Source organism: Poecilia mexicana, unplaced genomic scaffold (genome assembly GCF_051168715.1).
Source record: "Poecilia mexicana isolate PSO_F unplaced genomic scaffold, ASM5116871v1 scaffold_20, whole genome shotgun sequence".
Taxonomy (NCBI): domain Eukaryota; kingdom Metazoa; phylum Chordata; class Actinopteri; order Cyprinodontiformes; family Poeciliidae; genus Poecilia; species Poecilia mexicana.
This window is the reverse complement of record NW_028263389.1, coordinates 7086205-7099902: the sequence shown is the minus strand read 5'-3', so window position 1 is coordinate 7099902 and position 13698 is coordinate 7086205. Positions and strand designations below refer to the sequence as shown.

The following is a 13698-nucleotide window of genomic DNA, read 5'->3' as shown; positions in this document are numbered from 1 at the left end:
AGTAGGACCACAGGGAGGAGGCAGAGGAGCTTGATCACATTTAGACAAATTATCTGTCTCAGACTGTCAGTATAAAGGGATTGCTTTAAGAAATATTAAATATATATTTTTTTTTAATAAATGTTACCTAATGCAGCTTTAAAGAAATGCAGAATCTAAAACAAAAGCAGAAAACCATTACCTTTGATTCCAGGACAAACACTGGAAGATGTCTCATTACCCAGATCATTTGTAGCCACACAGTAATACTCTCCTCCCTCAGTGGCATTGAAGTAAGCCGGACCCACAGACACGTTAAAGTCACATTAAAGGTTTGGCTCTGCTGGAGCAGCTCAGCTCCACCCAGCTACCTGCTGACACCAAACCTGATGGACTGATGGATGCTGAGGTGTTTCTAGGAGCATCTGAGGAAAATGAGACACATGAACTTTATTGATCACAAACAGCTGAACCATGACCTGCTGACAGGATCACTTACATGAAACACTGAGAGTCACTTCTGTCTCTGCTGTCTTGTTTCCTCCAATCACAGGATATCTGGCAGAACATCTGATGTTGTATCCATCATGTGTGTCTGACAGAGTGATGTTCTCCTGGATTTTAGTTGTAAAGGTTCCATCTGTGTTTTTCTCTGTTTGTCTGAGAGAGTCTTGTTGGAGATTCCAGGTGAGTTGAGGAGGTGAGTGTGGACAGGGAGTGAAAGCTGAGCAGGTTACAGTGACAAACTGATGCTCCTTCAGGTCAGAGGGAACATTAATGCTGGGACTCCAAGGAGAATCTGGAGTTTCACATTAAACCAACAAGATAAAAAAGAAGCATATGTAAAATGTGCATAAAGAAACCTCAACAGTTTTCAGTAGGTTTATATTTCTCAAACAGGACATATGTACTCTTAGGTGAAATGTTCCTACATTTTTTTAACAATAACTGACTAAAAGTTTGAACCATTTTTGTCCTGAAGACAAAAAAAATACCAGGAAAAATGTTTAATCTCATAGGTGTTTCATTTTTCTGTTCATTTGTTTTATCTTTATGTTCATTTCCTATTGAGTATATGTGTAATATGTGGATTATGTATCAAGATCAACGTCAGAATATTTTTGAAGTAACAATTTGTGTTACGTCAGTCAAGTTTTGATCTATAGATATATGAAAATATAAGCTTACTCTTGGGGTACAATTCAACCCTTTGAGTTCATCACTAAAATACATCAAATTAATTGCTAAAATAGGAAAGAAAATGTAGTTTTAAAAAGCTAGTTGGTTATTATGAAAAGGCTGTCATAATGGATGGTAGACTTCAAACCCACATGCAGAATCAAGCCCGGAGATTACTGGTGAGTAAATGTTTATTAGAAAAAGCTATCACAATGTCTCGTAGATGATCCTTAGGTATAGGTCCCAGTCTCGCCTGGAAGCGGAGAAAACAGGTCAATGATCTGGCCGGCCAGAGGTGGACAAAAAGTTGGATGGGTTAACAGGAGTGATCAGCTTACCGCAGGCCGGTGCGGTTCTGAGAGCGGCAGGCAGATTCGCCAATGGAAGTCGGCTACTATCTGGAAATGAGAAACAGGGAACAAGTGAGGAAGGCTGACAACAGGCAGAGAGGTTTTCTCAAGAAGTTCAAAAACAATGCTAGCGTTTCACAGGGGAAGGCTTAACAAGCTAGAGACTACCGTGAAGGGATAATCATCCAGCGGAGAGGAGAGGTCTGGTAGCTCCTTAAATCCTCTCCTGACTGATGATCCAACGAGCTTCAGGCGTGCAGCTCCATTCCAGGCCACTCCCCAACGGGGAGCCGAAGGGGAGAGACACCTCTCTTAAAGGAAAAACCCAGAACCTGACAAAGGCTTTGAATACCAATTGGATTTTCTTTTGAAGGAAATTAATAGTAATTGATAGTAGTTGTTTTTTTTTTCATGTATGTAAACTCATTCTTGTGAAAGAAGATCATCTTTTGATAGTGTTTCATTGTCTTTCCTATTTTCAATGTTTTTTCTTTGTCTTTGAGATCTGTAAATATCATTTCAGAGAAAAACACTTTGAGTGAAAAATAGTTCTAATTATCAGAAATACAGTACTTTTTAACAACATTGCAGTTAAGTACAATAAATTAAAAAAAATTGTCTTACCTCTTACTTTTAGGTGAAGAGGACGACAAACATCTGTTGCCATAAATGGCCAGTTCTCAACGTGAAGGTAGTATGTGTCAGTATAACTCGTATTTAAATCAGGAAACACAGTGGTGTAACTTTCCTCACTCAGGTTTCCAGTCATTTTCACTGAATAGGTGTTAACTGACTGACTGCTGTTGAAAATAACAGCGCTTGGCTTAACATTGAAATTGGTGATATTTTTCAACCAAACTCCATGTCATCTACTGATGTTATATGTTTTATGTGTTGAGCTGAAGCTACATGGGATTTGCAAACAACTTTGTCTCCAACTCATTTAAATCAAGTACTGAGTAAAAAAATACATTAAATTCATGTGATTAAAGGCAAAGGTAATTTTATTTATATGGCACATTTTCAGCAACAAGGCAATACAAAGTGCTTTACAGGAATTAAAAGGAAATACAAAAAAAAAATAAAGGAAAGAGCAAAAGAAGAAAAAGCTAATAATGTTGATCCAAAGTAAATAAACTAAATACTCACTGTATCTAGGCACTGTAATTCACTATACATCCAAAAATTCAATGGACTTTGGTTGAGTGTTACAAAATCATGACCAAAGTTAAGTTATATTCACTCTTTTCAAATACAATGTTACAATGTACAGAGTCAAGGAAAAGAGTTTGTGTTTACGTAAATGTATATATATAGCTACAGTTGTTCTGCTTTCATGAGAATGATTTCATGCACTGATAGCAACAAAAAACACCTGATTAAAATTGATATCATTTAATCAACTGAAACAGAAAAAATACACGACTGGTGAGATTTTGTGCTTCACATTTCATGTCAGCAGAAATATACAGTATCACTTTTTTTAAAATCAGTAAAAAAAATTAAAAGCACACGTGCCTGTATGAAGCAGTAATAAAGAGAAAATCAGCTATTAAAAATAAATCTACTTCACCTGTTTAGAGACAAAACCTTTACATTCAGCAGAAGTTCTGCTTCACTCCCACAACCTATTTATGTTTTAGCATCTTTAAGGCTATTTTAATCGCTCAGTGATCCATAAAAGCATTGCTATTTACTCCATAAGTATCATTATCATCACATCTAAATGCAAAAACAAGCATCAAGAAATAACAAATCATTTCTAAACACAATGACTGGAGATGTGATCAACAGTGTATCCAGCCTCTCACCATCTTTGCAGACAGGAAATCGCCTCTTCAGACACAAACTTTAACACAAACTGTACAGAGAAACTAGATGGATGGATAGAAATAATAAATATCCCCACTGTCAAGAGGCCTTGACATCTTTTTGGTCTCCTTTTGGCTCATGATGCTTCAGTCATCATCACGTTGTTGACGTAGATTGGCTCGTTTGTTTCCTGTGGACATGAAGCAGAAAATGTGTTTTGGACTAAATTTAACTTGAGCTCAAATTGTTTCAGAGGTAATAAAGGCTGGTCTCTTTGGTTTTAGTCTCACTGTGTTCCAAACTAAAAACAAAAAATAACACATTTAATCCTAATGTTACCTGATGACACTGAACATCAATGTATGGATGTGTGTGAGGGAATCCATCTCACTTCCTAAGTGATTTTAGAAGTTTAAATATTAATAAAAACTGAAAAAGAAACTGCTGAACTTCAACACTTGATCTGGACGGCATTAAATTGGCCTCCAATAATAAAGTGAAGAATCTCAGTGTGTTTTTGTTTGATAATTTCTTTTATTTTTTATTTTATTTATTTTTTGGCCAAGGAATGTCATTTAAGTCCCATTTTAAACATCTTTTGACGATTTCTATTTTTCAAGCTAAATTTTCTATTTTTGCAAAAATACTTTTTTTGTAGCTATTACATTTGTAACACAAAAACAATTGAAAAATTTTGCTTCACCCAGATTTTTCATTTTTATGTCTTGTAGATACACATTGAGTGTTGAATGTATGGATTGGAAAATACAATAACTGTAGAATAAAATATTCTGCTCGTGGATTTCAAGATTGATCAAAATAGCACAAAAAGAAATGTCATATTGGACATGCTTATTTATGAGGATGTACAGGTGTTGTCCAAGTGTGCCATTTGAAGTCTCCAAATGGCACACTTGGACAACACCTGATACACAAACGTCAAATGACTGTAACTCCTCAGTGCTTCAACATACAGTCCTCAATGAGGGCTCTAATGAAAGAAAATGACCAGAGGAATTCTCTGGTAGACACGTTATTACTGATAGTGAAAATTACTTATAAATAAAATATCATATCTGTCAATGTTTGGATTTGAGAATACGGGAAACTTTTAGCAGGTTGCCGCCAGCGACAGAGCGGGGGAGGGATGGAGGTGGTTAGTGTACAGTCAGACCTCCTCCCAGTACATACTGTACTATTTGATATGCATGCTCAATTGAAATTTTTGTAAACTGATTTCTTTGTAAAGTGCCTTGAGACAACACTTGTTGTGAACGGGCACAATATAAATGGATAAAATTGAGTTGAATATCTGTGCAGACTATTCAGCATTGATAGTAAAGGACTACATGAGCAGATGAGAAGGACACTAGATATTCACCTTTGGTGTTTCTGAAATCTATTGACATAAATATTATAAAAGGCATTTTATCAACAAATATAACACTGATGATTTAGATGTTGCCTAACATTTTTGTAGTTCATCTCACATAATTTGGCAGTGTTAGAATGCAAACAAAAAACTCAGATAGTTTACCTTCTTTGGTTTCTTGGAGAATCTGAACCAGCTGAAAGGACAAAAAGTATTAACTTAAACACCAACATCTAACAGCAGCTGCACAGTATCAAGTCATAGAAGAGAATCTCACCACTCAAAGATGATGATGCTAATGCAGAGCAATACAATGCCCAGGATCTTCAATATATTAAGGATCTGGAATTCAGACACTTGGTCTTCTGTGATGAGAAATCCAGAGTAAATCCTCATAATTCTTTGTTACTGCAAATAATTTGAATCTCAATTGTTTTTACTCTTTTTAAATTTGTTCTACAAAACAAATTCTGAACTAATTGAGTAATTTTTACACAGACAACAAAACGTGAAAACTGAAACATGACAAAACAAATAAAATCAGCCTTAAAGAACAACTTGACAAGATGAATGTAAGTTCACAAATTACCTTTAATACTAAGAAGGATCACTGATGACCTTTGATTACCCAGATCATTTGTAGCCATGCAGTAAAACTCTCCTCTCTCAGTAACACAGAAGCTGAAAACCTGTCCTACAGACACATTAAAGGTTCCATATTTGCTGATCCTGAACCAGGTGAATCTGGGTGGAGGTTTGGCTCTGCTGGAGCAGCTCAGCTCCACCCAGCTACCTGCTGACACCAAACCTGATGGACTGATGGATGCTGAGGTGTTTCTAGGAGCATCTGAGGAAAATGAGACACATGAACTTTATTGATCACAAACAGCTGAACCATGACCTGCTGACAGGATCACTTACATGAAACACTGAGAGTCACTTCTGTCTCTGCTGTCTTGTTTCCTCCAATCACAGGATATCTGGCAGAACAGCTGATGTTGTATCCATCATGTGTGTCTGACAGAGTGATGTTCTCCTGGATTTTAATTGTAAAGGTTCCATTTGTGTTTTTCTCTGTTTGTCTGAGAGAGTCTTGTTGGAGATTCCAGGTGAGTTCAGGAGGTGAGTGTGGACAGGGAGTGAAAGCTGAGCAGGTTACAGTGACAGACTGATGCTCCTTCAGGTCAGAGGGAACATTAATGCTGGGACTCCAAGGAGAATCTGGGGTTTCACATCAATTTACACATTTTAATAAACAAAGCAGCCCTCTAAAAAGTAACAATTGAGTTCAATGCCATTTTCATATCCTACATTTGACCAACTAGGATAGAGTACTCTCTAAAAAGTGTATTTCTAGAGTACACTTCTTAGAGTGCACTTTCAAAAGTGTATTTGAAACAATTAGGTTCAATGCCTCGTTCATATCCAGCACTTTATCATGATGCAAGCGTCATCAGTAACAGATGCTGTACTGACTTTGGTGCAGAGGTAGAGTACAACTCACATAAGGAGACCTTAGTCCTCAATGCAGCCGTCGTAAGTTCGATTCCAGCCTGATAACCTTAGCGGCATGTCTTTCTCTCTGTCATTACGGACTTTTCTATCTAACTATTTAATAAATTTAGTTGGATAAACGTAATTGAATTACTTGTTACCAGTTGAAGCAATTTAATTAAGTTTGTTCAACTAATGTCTTTTGACAGTGCAAGTGTAAAGCTTGGTACATGCTTTATATATATATATATATATATATATATATATATATATATATATATATATATATATATATATATATATATATATATATATATATAGCTGTAAAATTGCAACCTAAAATTACAATATTCCTCATCATCAACATAACACCAATTCTATGTTATGCTACTGTACCAAACTTTAATAAAATTAAAATGTTCTTACCTTTAACCGTTATGTAAAGAGGATCAGCACAAGCTGTTGCCAAATAGCCACTGTTCTCAACTCTGAAGTAATATTTGTCTGCATGACTTGTTTGTATATCAGGAAACAGAGTGGTGCAGTTTTTCTCTTTCAGGTTTCCAGTCATATTCAGTGAATATTTGTTAATTGACCCACTGCTGTTGAAAATAACGATGCTTGGATTGGACACAAAATTTACACCACCTTTCATCCAAATTCCATAAATAGTTTTACTGCTGTCATATCCAAAATATTTTGTGTCATAGGTACATTGGATTTGCAAACAAGATCCATTTAGAGCTTCCATGTTATGTGGCGTAGTGATGACGAGAGGTAGTCTTATGAAACCACAGTTGTCAGCGAAAGCACCTGTAAAGCAGATCAATAATGAACATAAAGAGCAAAATCTGCCAACAGGAAAACTTCATGATCCACAAACTCCAAATTAGCTGCATCATGTTACATTTGGAGACTTTAAACAGGATCAAATATTTTAGACAAGAAATGTTTCATGTGATGTCTCACATTCTCCAAATGAAAGGAAGTGAACAAACATCTCATCTGGTAGAAAGAAGACAATCAGTAACATGTTGACTGTCAGCATGTTCTCAGTCAGAGCCGCCATCAGACTGATAGTCGTCCTTCGTCTGTAAAACTGGAGAAGATTTCAGAAAAACACTTTTCAGTTTTTAAATCAAAGTCTCTTTTGGATAAATTATTTGGCAGCAAATTAAAACTGACATTTTATAAACAAGAATATACCGACAGTACTGTGTTAGAAAGGATGGAAATCAAAGGCTCTTTCTCAGAAGTGGTTAAACTAAATGAAAAACATCCAAGCAAAGTCAAATATAGTTCATCACTCTAATTTCAACAATTTTTTAATGGCAAAAAAGTAATTTATTACTTTAAACGTTGCTAAAAAAAATGTAATTCATAAAATGTTCTTACCCAATGAATCAACACCTGTAACAAAAATGCTTCAAATTACGGAGAGTATAAATTTCAGCAGCTGAGCAGAAGATCCAAAAGAGAAACTTCTCTGTTTAAAAGCCGATATTATATGAAATCAAGAAGCCGTATTTGTTTTCTTCCTCGTCTGTAAAATAGGAAGTTTGGTACAGAATTAACTTTTCGGTCTGTTTGACTGAATACTTCCTTGTAACATGTCACTGTTATCCACTGTGTTTGAATAACAGTTTTAATATGGATAAGATGAAAGCGTTCTCATCATGCAGGTATGCCTATCGGCTGCCTGTAAATACCAGAACAAAAATTATTTAAATGCATTACATCCACAGATTGTACATTACAAATGGTTCTCATCATTCTAGGTTCCCAACTTGGTCGTTATGCTTGCAGCCTTGTCAGCTACGACAGTCTTCATCATCAGAATCCAATTCTGAAGAGTTTCGACTCAATCCTGAATGTTCAGGGTTATACTGGTATGGCTGGAGATAATTTACTCCAATGAAGTCTTTCAGAAATTCTTGATACACAAAACATTTATTTTCTTCTATTTTCATTTCCAGGATATTAGTGTTGTTTATGGTACTTCACCAATGTTAGTGTCTGGCTAACACATGCAGGCCAAAATGTTAGGTAGTGCCGAGGACAAAGCTCATGTCTGACTGTTTAGTAAAAATTTCCATTACTTCCTTTTGTACTGAAATTCAAGGTCTTTCCAACGGTTCTATTGAAATAAACAGGTTTAATTTAAGCTCACTGATCTAATGAAACAAAGCCTGTATGGGAAGTAGCACAGACAGGTAGTAACAACTTCAATTTGTTGTTGTTTTTGTTCGCTGAACGGTTTTGCTGTTTAGTCGGCAACAAGTTGTGACCTTCCCCATTCTCTAAGCTATGGATCCATGTCAGAGTACATCGACACAGCCCTCATCATCACCATTATGCTAACAATTAAATAACTGGAGGTTTGATGAGTGTCTATTTTGCAGTATTTTCTTTGGAATAGGGACAATCATATGGAGTTAGTTTTGTTTCACAATTATTCAACCAAAAAAAAAATCATGTCAAACAAAAAAAGTAGTATTCAACCAAAAAAAAAATCATGTCAAACAAAAAAAGTAGTATTCAATCAAAAAAAAAAAAATCATGTCAAAGCAAAAATCACTAAGTTTTTTTTTTTAACTTTTTTTTTTTGTTTTTGGTTGAGTCTCTTTTTTTTGGTTGAAACTTTTTTTTTTTGGTTGAAACTTTTTTTTTTGGTTGAGTCGCTTGTTTTTTGGTTGAAACTTTTTCTAAGTTTTTGTTTGAATTCGTTTTCTTGCTTATACAACTTTATTTGCTTTGGGGAAGCTTACATGAACATTCTGGGCGGGGCTTAAGGACGAGCGATGTAAGACGTGTTCCGATTGGTTAGCGCTGACTAAAGCGGATGACTCCCTGAGATCTCAGAACTCTGTCCCGAACTGCAGGGCTTCGGTGACGGGACACAGAATGTGAATGGTAAGTAATCTTCACAAAATTACACCGTTTAGCAGCTTCTAAAGTGTCCACCCTGTTTCAAAGAAGAAATCTTACTCAACTTATGACGACAGTTACATATTTTGTCTGCCGTGATCCCCGGTAGCATATTGTGCTAGCTAATGTTAGCACTAGGTAAAGTTCATAAACTAGGCTTGTGTAATATTTGCCTGTCTTTATGTTGAATTCGTTAACCAGCGCACCTCTGTCGAGTGGCATTAAGCGTGGAAAATAGCAAATATATCTGGAGGAAATATGTGTTAAAAACTGTTGCGCAATCCTCAGTGTGTGTGTGTGTGTGTGTGTGTGTATTAACTAGCATTGAAGCTAAAATGGGAAAACAGCGGATCGTTGCACCAATGTTATCAGGTCCACATTAATCTGCACCACACGTCAAGTGACTGTGCAGATGATTTATTTACCAAGCACATAATCAGTGCTGTCGATGAGGGGAGGCAACGTAACTCTTAAATATATACATTTTCTTCCAGATGTAAAATGTAAAGCTAAGCTGGTAGGTCACAGGCCGAAAGAGGATATTCACATAATTTCTGTTTTTTATTATTTGGTGGGTGTGTGTCCTGTACTTAGTTTTATTCCGAATTACATGTAATATGCCTTTTGCTGTGTTATATTAAATTAATTTGGTGTTCTCCTAATTCCCCATTCTAGTATGACCAGCAGAGTGCAGCTGAAGCAGGACAGGCTTGTAGGTCTTACTGATTCCTCCAGCTGCTACAGACGATCAGAGCATGAGGATGGAGAGATCAGTAAGTGTTGAGTCAGAGAAGGTCAGGTAGGGAAGGAAGTGTTGCTTATAGGGGCCGTGTGTGTTTGGCTAAATATATTTTAACATACATTTTCTACTTACTAAATATTTCAGTTTACTCTCTCAGTAACTTCAGTGTTATACCTCTGCACTATTTTTTTGCAGTTTCTCTTATTGTGATACAGTAACTGTTTCACTTGAACATTTAATTTCCTGAGATATAGTCAATTTATTTTCAATTAAAACTCTTAAAAGACTTTAGGGCTTATTGGGTTTTGATTATGTTGTCTAGGTAAATATCATCACTTACTCGTACTTTTTTAATTCATTTTTGTTTTTCAGATTTGCGTCAAAGCTTCTTGTTGCGTTTCTGAGCCATGATTGAGACTCTCCATGATGTTTACCCAGGACAGACGGGAACTCGTATCAACTCCACTCCATCGACCTCTTGAGACCTTCCTGTTGTTAAATTGCTTTTCCCTTGGATCCAAGCACCTGCACCTCACTGACCAGTAGTGACCATCAGTCCACAGTCAACTGGATCATCACAACATTGACTAACTTTTTATTTACAATTAGGATCTGAAAACCAGAGGACCAGCTACGCAAAAATCTACCTGCAGACTTTAAGCAGCTACCCTGACACTGCAGTGATCCTGGACTGGGCTGAGCTGCTCTTCCTCTCTCCTCCAGAGTGACGAGTTTTCATCACCAGTAAAGACAAGTTTGAGTAACTGCTGGAAAGTGTATTGTATATTTTCAGTGTTCATTTCGTTATACTGTTTGGACTTAAAATAAAATGTAATCTCTTTTGTAATACTCTACATTTTACAAACCTTTTTCCCTTATCTCAGTTGTAACATTATGTGAAGTATTTGCATGTAATTCGGCCTTCAAGCGAGATATTAAAATTAAACGCTTTCAAGTAATATTTCATCTTTTCTAAAACAAAATACAGAAAATACTTTCACAAAGTGGCTTTAATTCTGTCATTCCTCTTGTGAGTTGTATAATGGAGTGTTATGGCCAGGTTATAAGTATTTTTAATTATCAGAATGCAGTCATATTAGGATCATAAAGATGCAATTTTACCAGAAGAACATCTTAAAATATGGGAAGTCATTTTATGGAGAAGTCTTAGCTCCCTCTGACGAAACCAGCTCAGTCCAGGTGGTTCCGATACATTCAGTGGTTAAGAGGATCAACTGGCCACCAGGTAAGCATTGATGTCAAAATAACAGAGCTACTGATGTAGGAGTATTTTCCATGTTGAAGAAAAGCTAAGTTTATAATGGGAGAGGGAAAATGATGCGTTTAGGTCAGCCGATGTCTCCATCCAGGAAGCCACTAAAGCCAAACAGAACTCCAGTCCAGCTCCAGCTGCAGTGAGGATGAAAAAGGGAGAAATAACCGAACGTTAACATGACAGGGAATAAAGCAAATTTGGTAATTCGCTTCTAACGTGTTCCAGATCCAAAAAGAAAAAGCTCTGATATAAACTTGTTTATTTATTTCTGCCAGGATGTTGGTGGTAATTTTTGTATTTTTATTACAATGTATCATTAACCCATAAGCATGCATTATTTTTAAAACCACTAAATAAACTGACTTGGAGAAATATATTTAGCCAAACACACACGGCCCCTATAAGCAACACTTCCTTCCCTACCTGACCTTCTCTGACTCAACACTTACTGATCTCTCCATCCTCATGCTCTGATCGTCTGTAGCAGCTGGAGGAATCAGTAAGACCTACAAGCCTGTCCTGCTTCAGCTGCACTCTGCTGGTCATACTAGAATGGGGAATTAGGAGAACACCAAATTAATTTAATATAACACAGCAAAAGGCATATTACATGTAATTCGGAATAAAACTAAGTACAGGACACACACCCACCAAATAATAAAAAACAGAAATTATGTGAATATCCTCTTTCGGCCTGTGACCTACCAGCTTAGCTTTACATTTTACATCTGGAAGAAAATGTATATATTTAAGAGTTACGTTGCCTCCCCTCATCGACAGCACTGATTATGTGCTTGGTAAATAAATCATCTGCACAGTCACTTGACGTGTGGTGCAGATTAATGTGGACCTGATAACATTGGTGCAACGATCCGCTGTTTTCCCATTTTAGCTTCAATGCTAGTTAATACACACACACACACACACACACACACACACACACACACACACACACACACTGAGGATTGCGCAACAGTTTTTAACACATATTTCCTCCAGATATATTTGCTATTTTCCACGCTTAATGCCACTCGACAGAGGTGCGCTGGTTAACGAATTCAACATAAAGACAGGCAAATATTACACAAGCCTAGTTTATGAACTTTACCTAGTGCTAACATTAGCTAGCACAATATGCTACCGGGGATCACGGCAGACAAAATATGTAACTGTCGTCATAAGTTGAGTAAGATTTCTTCTTTGAAACAGGGTGGACACTTTAGAAGCTGCTAAACGGTGTAATTTTGTGAAGATTACTTACCATCACATTCTGTGTCCCGTCACCGAAGCCCTGCAGTTCGGGACAGAGTTCTGAGATCTCAGGGAGTCATCCGCTTTAGTCAGCGCTAACCAATCGGAACACGTCTTACATCGCTCGTCCTTAAGCCCCGCCCAGAATGTTCATGTAAGCTTCCCCAAAGCAAATAAAGTTGTATAAGCAAGAAAACGAATTCAAACAAAAACTTAGAAAAAGTTTCAACCAAAAAACAAGCGACTCAACCAAAAAAAAAAAGTTTCAACCAAAAAAAAAAGTTTCAACCAAAAAAAAAAGAGACTCAACCAAAAATAAAAGTTTCAACCAAAAAAAAGAGACTCAACCAAAAACAAAAAAAAAAGTTTAAAAAAAAAACTTAGTGATTTTTGCTTTGACATGATTTTTTTTTTGATTGAATACTACTTTTTTTGTTTGACATGATTTTGTTTTTGGTTGAATACTACTTTTTTTGTTTGACATGATTTTTTTTTTTGATTGAATAATTGTGAAACAAAACTAACTCCATACAATCATGTTTAAAGTTGTAATAAATCTGTTGCAATATTGTTTCCTAATTTAAGAGAAAAGAGCTGACCTTTCTCTTCAGAATGCAAACGCTCTGATTGGGAGTCCAGTTTTAACAGTGGTATATATATATTTTTTTTACAGATCTGAGTTGGACGATTATAACATACTGAGTGGGATAAAATTAGTAAATTGAGTTGGTTAAGCTTAATAAATTATATCGGATTAACTTAATTGAATTACTTGTTACCAATTGAAGCAACTCAATAAATTTGGTTCAACTAATTTATTGTTAGAGAGCAGATGTTACTTAGTCTCTGACATATGTAGACACTCTGTCATAATCTGATCTATTTTCTAATCACAGTGCCTTGCAGACTAAACAATGCCTATTAAAGTTATCTTTTTTACAACCACAAACTTCAATATATTTTCTTTTTTTTCTGAGCTAAATGAACTATTAGATGTTTGAACTGGAAGGGAAAGATGTAGCTTTTCACAAACAAAGAACTGAAAATTACCCCTTCCTTTGATATGCTATATAAACTCTAGCGCCACCAACTGCGTTTAAAAGTGACCTACACCACTGTGTAATTTAATCTCATTAGAACTCTGTGGGTTCGTGAGAGAACATTAGTGAACAAACTGTGTCATTAAACTCCAGAAACATAAGGCAGGTCTGGGAAGAGGCTATGGAAAAGTTTCAAGCAGTTTTAGAAAGCTGCTTTATAAAACATCCCAAGCAATTATTATCTGACATCCTGCAGCACTGCACAGTCCATCTGA

At 36.2% G+C, this 13698-nt stretch overlaps 1 protein-coding gene, 2 long non-coding RNA genes and 1 pseudogene across 5 annotated transcripts; 1 reads left to right on the top strand and 3 right to left on the bottom strand.

Moving 5' to 3' along the window:
* Window positions 1–293: 293 nt before the first annotated feature.
* On the bottom strand, window positions 294–2451 carry LOC106908570 (uncharacterized; annotated as a pseudogene).
* Window positions 2452–2494: 43 nt separating this feature from the next.
* Window positions 2495–7797, bottom strand: LOC106908575 (sialic acid-binding Ig-like lectin 7). 3 transcript variants are annotated; one of them, XM_088001561.1, is made up of 7 exons: window positions 7582–7797; window positions 7156–7285; window positions 6613–6999; window positions 5282–5913; window positions 4970–5100; window positions 4858–4888; window positions 2495–3510 (listed from the first exon to the last, which is right to left on the bottom strand). In XM_088001561.1, the coding sequence occupies exons 2-4, from the start codon at window positions 7253–7255 to the stop codon at window positions 5606–5608; spliced, it is 795 nt and encodes a 264-aa protein (XP_087857687.1). In that variant the 5' UTR covers window positions 7256–7285; window positions 7582–7797; the 3' UTR covers window positions 2495–3510; window positions 4858–4888; window positions 4970–5100; window positions 5282–5605. The 3 variants fall into 3 exon arrangements, with proteins under 3 accessions (XP_087857687.1, XP_087857685.1, XP_087857686.1); XM_088001559.1 differs by having other exon boundaries at window positions 4970–5057; XM_088001560.1 differs by having other exon boundaries at window positions 4970–5057; window positions 7156–7277.
* Window positions 7798–8501: 704 nt separating this feature from the next.
* On the top strand, window positions 8502–10860 carry LOC148153344 (uncharacterized). The gene is made up of 2 exons (XR_015761675.1): window positions 8502–9099; window positions 9790–10860. It is a non-coding gene; the product is annotated as an uncharacterized LOC148153344 (long non-coding RNA).
* Window positions 10861–11126: 266 nt separating this feature from the next.
* LOC148153343 (uncharacterized) lies at window positions 11127–12803 on the bottom strand. The gene is made up of 3 exons (XR_015761674.1): window positions 12394–12803; window positions 11582–11679; window positions 11127–11266 (listed from the first exon to the last, which is right to left on the bottom strand). It is a non-coding gene; the product is annotated as an uncharacterized LOC148153343 (long non-coding RNA).
* Window positions 12804–13698: the final 895 nt, after the last annotated feature.

Bases quoted from the DNA above. Each gene is read 5' to 3' on its own strand.
- LOC106908575 (XM_088001561.1), bottom strand. From the start codon at position 7,255: ATGGCGGCTCTGACTGAGAACATGCTGACAGTCAACATGTTACTGATT. The intron at 7,000-7,155 runs GTGAGACATCAC...TCTGCTTTACAG, and splicing joins CTTCCTTTCATTTGGAGAAT to GTGCTTTCGCTGACAACTGT. The intron at 5,914-6,612 runs GTAAGAACATTT...GTGAAACCCCAG, and splicing joins TCTTTACATAACGGTTAAAG to ATTCTCCTTGGAGTCCCAGC.